At 48.5% G+C, this 10,903-nt stretch overlaps 1 protein-coding gene across 1 annotated transcript in view; it reads right to left on the reverse strand.

Moving 5' to 3' along the window:
* Positions 1 to 2,318, reverse strand: part of CDRT1 (CMT1A duplicated region transcript 1) — a 35,934-nt gene extending 33,616 nt beyond the window's left edge. Inside the window, exon 1 of the mRNA XM_029927918.1 lies at positions 1,814 to 2,318. Within this exon, the coding sequence (XP_029783778.1) occupies positions 1,814 to 2,318 (505 nt within the window). The remainder of the gene's footprint in view (positions 1 to 1,813) is intronic.
* Between the last annotated feature and the right edge of the window lie 8,585 nt (positions 2,319 to 10,903).

Here is a 10,903-nt window from a genome sequence, read left to right on the forward strand (position 1 = left end):
GCTGTCTCTGTCTCTCTCAAAATAAAATTCCCTTTAAAAAAGGGAAAGAAAGCAAGAAAGCAAGCAAGAAAGGAAAATTTAACTTATTTTTTAATGTTTTTATTTATTTTTGAGAGAGAGAGAGAGCGTGAGCAGGGGAGGGGCAGAGAGAGAGAGAGGGAGACACAGAATCTGAAGCAGGCTCCAGGCTCTGAGCTAGCTGTCAGCACAGAGCCTGACGTGGGGCTCGAACCCACGAACCGTGAGATCATGACCTGAGCCAAAGTCGGATGCTTAACCGACTGAGCCACCCAGGCACCCCAAGCTGGCCTAGGAAAGGTGCTAGAGCGCCACAACCAGTAACTGGGCTTACACAACTTCAGTGCAAGTGGGTGATTCCTATGGTCACTGCCAAAAGTCTTTGAGACAACAACAGAACACAACACATGCATACGTGTGTGTGTGTGTGTGTGTGTGTGTGTGTGTGTGTACAAGCCAGGCCTTCTGGAGTCTGCCGGCTCCTGGGGGAGCACCTCACGACGGGATACCCTCACACGGGGAGGCCTGGTTATCAAGCCCCTTACTGCGTGGCCTGGGCCGTGTCACTCAGGTTCCCTGAACTACGGCTTCTTCATCCATGAAATTAAGGAGCTGGACCGGTTGATCTCTAATCCAGCTTGTAGGATTCTCTGATTTTTTTTCACCACCTCTTCATTCTCAATGATCTTTCTTTTACTTCCCTAACACACTGAAGAAACCAAGTGGTAAATATTGGGATCTAACTGTCCCCCGGGTCGTCTAGCTTTGAAGTTCTTTTGGACACTGAGTCTATCAATACAACCCACAGAACAGGTCTCATGGACATGTAGGAACCCCCCAACTTCGTGAGCTCAGACGCGGAGAAGCTTGGATGCTGAGACTCCCCCCTCTGACACTCCTCCCTCTGAGACTCTTCCCTCTGACCATCTGATCCCTCCTCCCAGTCTTCTCCAACCTCCATCCCCCACTGAACCGGGGCTGGGGACCCCTCTCCAATCTCTTGCCCCTTTTCTGGTTTCTTTTGCTTTCCGGATCCAGCTGGCCAAACATTTCCAAGACCTTCTCATTAACACCCTAGACCAATGGCTCTCAAGGTGAGGACCCCAGGCCACCGGTGGCAGCAGCTAGGAACTTGTTAGAAATGTAGGCTCTCAAGTCCACCATGGAGCAGCAGAGTCAGGAGCTCTGGGGGAGGGTCCCAACCCTCTATGTTTTCAAAAGCCTTCCCAGTGATTCAGATGCCAGTTTGGGAACGCTTGCCCTACGCTTATTTGACCCTCTTGCTACCTGGAATAGACACCACTTCAGGGTTAGGCACACGCACAGGCAATATGGTGGAATGAATGGGGAAACGCCCTATATTTTGAGCTCTTGGCCTGGTTTCTGTCCAGTGCAAACTGAAGGGCAGAACAATTCGGAAGCTTCCCCCTTATTTCCCTCCCAAACCCCATCTAATCCCAAACCCACTGATGCAGGAACCACACCAGCAATAAGTATTAGACGCACAGCCCAGCCATAACTGGGTCTGCATCCATTCTAAAGGCTGGACAGTTAAATGTTCTGTACTTCCTTCTGCGTTTGCATTTTATACTTTTCTAGAAGGAAGTCACATGCTGCAATTTCTCCGTTGGCAAATGAGCCCGCATGTCAGGACAAGGAACCCCAGCCTCCGTTCTGGAAAAGCCTAAGCTTTTCTCCCCTAAGCTTGTCCACACGTCCAGCTCCTTTCAGGCCCCTGACGGCTGGCTTCCTCGCCTTTGGGGGCCCCCGGGTGTCCACCTGCGGCCTTGTGTACCTGAGTCGTTGCGCTGCTCTCTCAGGAACAGGACTCTGACGGCACTGGCCGCAGTGAGCAGTAACTTGGGGTCACACATCTGGAGCAGCAAGAGCGTGTAGTTGGCCTTCGTCTGGTGGGTGCTGCTTCCAAACCAGTACAGAATCTCCTTCATCTTCCGTTCGACTGTCTTGTAACGCATCTGGGTCAAGGAAGACCTGACGATTTTCCCCTCCTTCTTGCGGAGGTCGATCCGGGACCAGCTGTAGATGAAATCCTTCCCCTGCGTGGTCTGAAGGAGATTCTGGAAATAGTGTAACAGATATAAGCTGTCCAGCTGCTCCAGGATGCTGACCAGAAACCTCCGCTGGGCTTTCTCACCGATCCTCTGGAACCACTCTTTGGTAGAGAAGATCTTCCAGGCCAGGACACAAGTTTCACACTTCTGGCACCCGGGGCCAGAGCTGTTTCCCTTCTCACAACGAAAATAGGGGGCGTTCTCGAGCCTCAGTTCCGGGTTTTCCATGATCCTGAGATGCCCATCACATTTTATCCTGGTCAGTTATCTATCCCACCAAACACCACAGGAGCAGGGGAGGCTGATAAATATCCCAGCTGAGCCTTTTCTAGTATAAACATTTCCCAGAGAAAAATGGTAAAGCGCTGCGTTGGATGGAAAGTTTCTCTCTCCCTGAAACTGCCAGTAGAAGTCTGGCTTTTTGTACTGACCTCCTAGGAAACAGGGCTTTACCGTAAATCTCCTAAACCAGGCACCGCTTAGGTGGAGGCAGTTGCTGTATATTCTGAAAGAGCTGGTCATCTCCTTTCTAGAACCACAAGAATCTGTGGTGGTCAAATTTAAGTATAGAGGCCCTTCTTAAAGGAAAAATGTATACTGTGGAACTTGGTGTTGAGCTTCCATTGATATTAACGACTAAGAAATATTCGTGGATGTAAAATTGGATGTACACTTCTTACATTTATAACTGTTTGGTTATCAGTTGTCTATCTTAATGATCCTGAATATGTTTACATTCATTTTCTTTCTTTTTTTTTTTAATTCGAGAGAGGGGGCGGGGAGAGGGGCAGAAGGAGAGGGGCAGAAGGAGAGGGGCAGAAGGAGAATCTCAAGCAGGCCCCACACTCAGCAAGGAGCCTGACACAAGGCTCAAACCCACAACCCTGGGATCATGACCTGAACCGAAATCAATAGTCAGACACTCAACCGACTGAGCCACCCAGGCGCCCCATATTCATTTTCTAAACTCATCACTGAACTGAAAACACAAATGTTTAAAAGGAACTTGTTTAACTGCTTCAGAGTGCTAACCAGAAACCTGGGCAGAGGGGCACCTGGGTGGCTCAATCAGTTAAGCGTCTGGTTTCACCTCAGGTCATGATCTAGTGGTTCATGGGTTTGAGCCCCACGTTGGGATCTGTGCTGACAGCTCAGAGCCTGGAACCTGCTTCAGATTCTGTGTCTCCCTCTCTCTCTGACCTTCCCCTGCTCACGCTGTCTCTCTCTGTCTCTCAAAAAAAAAAAAAAAATTAAAAAAAAAAAAAAGAAACCAGGGCAAAGCAGCACTCCTTCCTTAGTGGAAAAGTTTCAGTCAACTTCCGTCACAGGCACGCGCACTTGTCTGGGAGGTGGTGCTGCGACTGAACTCAAGGGGGCCGCCGCGTGGGGTGTGTGAACTTGAACACAACCCAAGAAGTATTTGATAGCAGAGAACTTGTGATGACTTGTTACAGGTAAGGAGACAGAGCTAGCTCTCAGCGCTGTGTTGGGGAGCGGGGGAGAGACCGCAAGCTTGTATTCGGCGTGTTAGGGGGCGGGGCAAGGGGCTTGCCTATGCATTATGGAATTTACACATATTCTATTACTTAGGCATTTCGGTTCAGTCGCTCATGGCGAGCATGTCCACGTGCCCGTGCATAGATTATGCTCAAAAAATGGCCGTAAACTCCACCTGCAGGAGGAGATCTTAGTAGTATAATGAGCTAAAGGTAACTTCAGGACAACTTAGGGGAGATAAAGGGGGGGAGTTTCATGCAGATGCTTAGCTCCAAGCCGTCTCAGACTGGCCCACGCAAGGGCTATCAGGTAAAACACCTCGCGAGGGACTATCAGGTGAGAAACAAGTAACTGAACAGCTCCTTGGCAGGAACTGCTGCTTCTGCAAAACGAAACACATTTCCTCCCCACTTGTGTCCCTTCCCTCCGCTGCTTCCGAGGCTAGCTTTCAGCTCTCTGATTTTAGTACCTCCCCGCTTGCATCCCAGCGGACAGAACAACCGAGTGATGAAGAGCGAGGGGTCAGGGGTCAGACTCCTGCTTACTAGCTCTGGGCACACAAGCACATTACTTCATCTGCTATGCCTCAGTTTCCTCATCTGTAAAACAAAGATGATGATAGTCCCTACTTCCCAGAATGGCTTTTTGAAGATTAAATGAGATACTATAGGCAAAGCACTTAGATGATCGCCTGTTACATAGTCCGCCCTGTAAATGCTAACTATGATCTTATTGCCGTCACCAGAGCCCACATAGGATCCTCTGTTCCCCTCCCTCTGTCTCTCCCCCCTCCTTGTGCACAGTCTCTCTCTCAGAAATAAATAAACACTAAACAATTTTTAAATGACTGCCTGTGTGCATAGTTTTTAAAAGAATAAGGACATGAAAATGGCAAACCTACTTTGTGAGACCTTTACCACTTGCTCTTGCTTATGGTCCATTCAGGAGGGATGATGCGGGTCCTTAGCCCCAACCCTCTGAGTGCACATGGTCCTGAGGACCCCAAACAGAAGGCTTCTGTCTCCATTATGACCCAGAAAGAAACCAGGGGCTCACTGGACTTTTCCAACATTCTGAGTGACAAAATCCTGTTTGCAAATCATATCTTCTGAAAAGCTCAATGTGTAACACAGGCAAAAATGAGGTTATATCAGCCTAAATCTATGTTATAAATTCCAAAGTTCATTTGTTAGCAAGGTAGTTACGGAGAACCATGGAGCTATTCTGATGAAGACAAAACCTTGAAACCTTAAGTTAAATATGACAGACACTGTCCTCTATCAGCTTTATAAGCCATAAAATTTGGGGCGCCTGGGTGGCTCAGTCGGTTAAGCATCTGGCTTCGGCTCAGGTCATGATCTCACGGTTCATGGGTTCGAACCCTGCATCAGGCTCTGTGCTGACAGCTAGCTCAGAGCCTGGAGCCTGTCTTCAGAGTCTGTGTCTCCCTCTCTCTCTGACCCTTCCCTGCTCACACTGTCTCTCTCTCCCTCTCTCTCAAAAATAAATTTTTTAAAAACACTTTAAAAAAACCCCACAAAACTTGATTAGCAGCAGCTTCGGAGATCCTAGAATCCACAGAAAAATGTTTGAAATAACTATTAAGTGCTGACATGTTTAGGCTGAGGATCTGCACAGTGTCACAAAAGTTTCCAGCAAGAAGTGCCCACACCACACACAGTACATGTGTATATCTACACACAAAGAAAGAACACATTTAACAAAATGATAAAAAGCGGTGACTGTGGGTGAAGACTGTATGAATGTTCATTGTTCGGTTCTTTTGAAATTTTTTCAAAACAACTAATAAAAATATAACACTAAGTTGGAAAAAATCACTGTAATAGATTATTCCCTACCGATGACCGGCCGGCTCACCACTGCAGCCAGAAGGTCCTTGCGAATGTCAGGCAGCCCAGAAAAGAGTCACCAAGGCACATGGAGACACTTCTACCGCAGACAATTCTAGGTTTCAAACACTGATTCTGGTACTCAGGAGCTGTGTCATCTTGGGGAAGCTGCCTGGCCTCGGTGAGACTCCGTTTCTCCACCATACTGATGAGGATGGTACAGATGAAGGCAAGTGATAAAAATGAGAGCGTCCTTCCAGGACTGGCTCAGACGCGTGGGACCAGCTGGCACCGCCCTTGTTGTTATAACTTATTTCCCTCCATTGAGCCAAAATGCTCGCAGTGACTGAGCCTTTCGGGTGCCTCAGTCTGGAGACCTGGCTCAGTCAGAGGAGGCCATTTGGTACCATTGCCTGGGGCGGTGGTAATGGCAGTCTTGCATTAGGGTCCGGGTTAGGGACAGGAATCAGGCTGGGAAGGAGATCAGCTCAAACAGCCCAGCCGCTTCTGTCTGAACCTGTATCTGGAGAAAAGGTGAAAGTGGATTAGCCTCTAAGCCATCAGGGAGGCCGGGCACAGGAGCTGGGCCAGGAGGAGGAGTACCTCGTACACAGAGCACTTGGGTATATAAGCGGGAGACTCACTACCCCAGAAATGCTACAAACTGAAAGTCACTTGCTTTTTTTTTTTAAGTTTTATTTATTTATTTTTGAAAGGGAGAATAAGCAGCGGGGGAGGCAGAGAAAAAAGAGGGAGACAGAGGATCCGAAGCAGGCTCTGTGCTATCAGCACAGTGTCCAACGTGGAGCTTGAAATCACATGTGAGACCAGGACCTGAGCTGAAGTTGGACGCTTAACTGACTGAGCCACCCAGGTGCCCCAAGGTAGCGCGTTTCTGAAGGTCAAAATACATTAGGATTTTAATCTGTGAGGCTGGTCTACCTACATCAAGGAAGCAGTTTTATCCACCCAACTCAGCCCCCACCCCTGCTGAGGGCCAGCTGTGGCCCAAGGGAGGGGCACAGACCTGGGGTCAGCTGGAACCCCATTGCTGCTTCTCACTAGCTGTGTGGCCTTGAACCAGCTACCTGCACCTCTCTGAGCCCCCATTTTCTTACCTGTAGGAGACACGCGGCCTCTCCCTTCCACTCACCACCACTACACACACACACACATGCACACATGCACGTGCAAACACACCCTCACACACATCACACCTTACCTGACCCACACGGGGGAGCTGAATCCGTTTGGGATGTGGTGTTAGAGTTTAGAAGGAGGCCGTGGCGGCAGGACAAGGCGGCCGGATGGGATAAGCCAGTGGTGGGGAACTGGCACCAGTGGTAGCCAAAGAAGCAGGCAGGCAAAGAGGTCTCCTCGGAGGTAAGACCCAGGAGAGGAAACCGCTTCTCGAAGAAAGGCTTTGGAGCTGAGAAGTGAGCCTGGAGATGCTCGCATACCCAGGCTAGCAGCAGGCGGAGGCTTCCGGCCAGTCCCCTAGCTGGCCTCTCTGCCCTGTGTGATTCTGCTTCATTCAAGATTCTGACTAAACCAGGGGCGCCTGGGGGGCTCAGTCGCTTGAGCATCTGACTCTTGGTTTCAGCTCGGGTCGTGATCTCAGGTTCATGGGATGGAGCCCCCTGTCAGGCTCTGTACTGACAGCACGGAGCCTGCTTGGGATTCTCTCTTTCCCTCTCTCTCTCTGCTCCCCCCTGCTTGGGATCTGTCTCTCTTTCAAACAGTTTTACAAAAGATTCTGACGAAACCCTTTTCCCATACCAACCCCAGACTCTACTTCCTTTTCCCACCCTCTCTCAAGGTTTGGAGAACCCCAAAAGGGGCAGTTCTGCTGTCCTAACATTGTGCCTGAGTCTCTGCTGGTCCCCCCACCCTCCCCAGCAGCCACCTGCTGAGCTCAGCCGGCAGGAAGCCAGGAAAGGGTCAGGTGCCGGCGTAGGAGGGTGTGGGATGGAAGCAGGCTGCGCTACGGCCCGCTCCCTGCCCCTGGGCAGTTCACTTGCTGCCCTCCTCCTGCTCACCTTCCGTTAAATGGAGGTCATCTGTTTACCTAGCTCACAGAGCATCAGGGTCAGATCAAGGGATGTATTTGAAGGGCGCTTTACGACGTGTGAAGAACTGTACACGTTTTGTTATGATCAGAGAGAGTGGGAAAACTGCCACCTTTGGTCACCACCCGTCCATCATGTGATGTTACAAAGTTAAATGAGAAAATCTTTGTTCCTGAGAAGTCGGTGCATTTCCAAGGTTGCCCGTTTGCCCTTTGACTTTGAAACAAGCAGGCGGAAAACAAGGACATTGACTAGAGACGTTTTATTATCCCGAAGGGGGAGAACCAAGACAGCACAGAAAGTTCTAAACTCAGCTGAAGTAGCTGAGTTTCTAAGGAGATAGGGTACCCCTGGGGGGCCAAAACCATCTTCCTGCCTGTACTCATAGGAGCAGGCGCTCGGTCTTGGTATTTGAAGAGCAGAGCAGGTGAGGGAGAAGAGAGAGATGTAAACAGTGATGCTCAAACATACCTGTGCTTCAGGATCCCCTACAGGCCTTATTAAAGCAGATTGGTAGGCCTGGCCCCAGAGTTCCTGATTCCTAAATCCAGGCTGGGAGCCCGAGCATTTCATTTCCAGTAAGTTCCTGGATGGTACTGATGCTGCTGGGGAACCGCTGCGTCAGCTACCCACACATCTCAGCATCTGTGAACGTAACCTCATCTTAAAAAATAAACACAGAGGCGCCTGGCTGGCTCATTGGTGGAACTCGTGACTCTTGATCTCGGGGTTGTGAGCTCGAGCCCCACATTGGGTGTAGAGATTACTTAAAAATTTTTTTAAAAGATAAAAATAAACACAAATCTTCAATTCTTTCAAAAGTTATTACTGTGTGTCTTTGACCAAGTGACATGACCTCTCTGAGCCATCCACATTTTCATCTTCATTGCATAAAATAGGGAAAATATTATTTATCTCACAGGACTGCAAAGATTAAATAAGAAATGGTATTCAAGAATAGTACTTCCGGGGCATCTGGGTGGCTCAGTCGGTTAAGTGTCCAACTCTCAATAATGACTCAGGTCATAATCTCGCAGTTCATGAGTTCAAGCCCCGCATCGGGCTCTGTGCTGACAGCTAGCTCAGAGCCTGGAGCCTGCTTCCGGTTCTGTGTCTCCCTGTCTCTCTCTGCCCCTCCCCTGCTTCCTCTCTGTCTCTGTCTCAAAAATAATAAACACTGAAAACAATTTTTTTTAAATATCACTGCCTAAATACTGGGGCATCCTGTGGGAAAATAAAATTTAACTTCAAAATCAAGCTTGAAACTGATTGAATAAAAACATGGAGCAAAACGCAGAGAGGAGGGCCTTGGAGGTAGGGCTGGAACGGAAGAAAGGATGACCAGGGTTTTTATGGAAGCTTCTGGCAAGCACAGTATAATTTGAAAAGGCTGAGAACACAGAGTTGCTCTAACTCAAAGCACCTGAGACAGGTTAAGGGGCTCACTGCAATCTGACTTTAGTGGGATCTTTTGAAAATTATTTTTTTATAAACACTTTTTTCCCCAAGGAAACAAGGTTGCTCCATTAATTAATTTGGGGGGAAAGAGTTTAACCTCAAATGCCTGATCGCAGCTAGACTGACCCTGAGTCCTGGTGGGATGACCTGTCTGCCCTCTGACAGGAAGAAAGAAGACGTTTCTAACACTCAGTTTTGCTTTGATCTTTTTTTTTTTTTTTTGAGAGTGGGGGGAGGGAGCAGAGGAGGGGTGGAAGGAGAAGGAGAGAGAGAATCTTAATCAGGCTCCACACCCAGCGAGGAGCCAGATGCAGGGCTCGATCTCACAACCCTGGGATCATGACCTGAGCCAAAATCAAGAGTTAGACGCTCAACCGACTGAGTCACCCAGATGCCCCGTTTTGACCTTTCATATCAAGAAGGGAGGGGCTGACACTGAAACTGGATGATCTGGCTAGGAAATGAAGTTCAAGTCGGTTAGGGAGACACCCAAAGGGTCCCTTTATAAGAGCTCAAGCATTCTGACCTAAACAAATTACATCTCATGACCCTGACCCAGTTTACCAATGTGACCAAAAGCCAGGCAGTAATCTTTGAGAAATTAGGAAAAGTGGCAGGGATGGGGACACGCAAAAGTGACTTAATTTTTAAAAAGAAAAATAAGGTAGATTCTGGAAACAACAGACTCATCAACTTGATGTGAATTCACGGCAGAATCCTAAAGTGGCTTACTCAAAGAGTCGATGAGCATTTGGAAAACGAATCAGCCAGCATCAACAGATCTCAGTGGCTCCGTAAAAACTGGCCAGGCTGACCTCATTTTTTCTTCTGAGCGATTGTGAGGCAGGTGAGCTAGGAATGCAGACATGTCTTGATTTCTGCCACTGAAAAGTCCCTCCTGGGATCTGGTGGCTAAAGGACTAACCAAGTCATGGGTTTTAACAAGTTGGCTACAGTTGTGTCCAGTTCTACCAAAGCATAACTTATTGACAAACTGAACCCAAGAGGTGTTGACCAGGGGCTACAAGATTCCGTATTTCAGCCCTACCCTGATCAACATGGACCAACAAGGTTAAGACTTCAGAAGAAAAGTTCACCAATTCCATGGGTGACCCCAGGTTCAGAAGGAGTGTCAGCCTATGGGATGCAGAATCGTGAATCCAAGGGATCTTAGGAAGCAGCAATGAGGCAACGGTATTTTAAATTCAAATAAAAAATGAACTCAATAAATTCAAATTTTACAAAATGTCATCAAAATTCAAATCCTCCCCTGAATAAATTGTCAGATGCAAACATAGGGCAGGGTCTCTGGAAACAAGTCAAGGGACCATCAGACTGTCAAAGAGGAAGAGATTTGCCTTGACACAGGTCATAGGAAAAGACCCAGAAGTCATGAAGGAAAAGTGGGAAATGGAGGAGGAAAACAAGAATATTTCCCTGGAGGTTGTGCATGAGAACTGCGTTCAGACTGCCACAGGTCTGTCCTCTGAATGAGAAATCAGACACGTCCACAGAGGCAAGGGTCCACCCCTCCTCAGAGGTCACAGGGACTGAGACTTGGACTCCATTAAGACATTTCTTCTGGGGCACCTGGGTGGCTCAGTCAGTTAAGCATCTGACTTCGGTTCGGGTCATGAGTTCGAGTCCCACGTCGGGCTCTGTGCTGACAGCTGGGAGCAATGGAGCCCGCTTCAGATTTTGTGTCTCCCTCTCACTGCCCCTCCCCCACTTGCACTGTCTCTCTCTCTCTCTCTCTCTTTCAAAAATAAATAAACATTAAAAAAATTTTTAAGACATTTCTTCTAATCTTCACTATCCAAAAATAGGAGGAGCTGCCGTGAGAGGTAGTGAGGTCACTGCCGCTGCGCAGCTGAATGGCCCCGCCAGACGGAGCGGATGCAAAGACAGTGAAGGTTCAAAGCACCTAGTGTCTGCGCCA

The sequence above is a fragment of the Suricata suricatta genome, chromosome 17 (genome assembly GCF_006229205.1).
Source record: "Suricata suricatta isolate VVHF042 chromosome 17, meerkat_22Aug2017_6uvM2_HiC, whole genome shotgun sequence".
NCBI lineage: Eukaryota > Metazoa > Chordata > Mammalia > Carnivora > Herpestidae > Suricata > Suricata suricatta.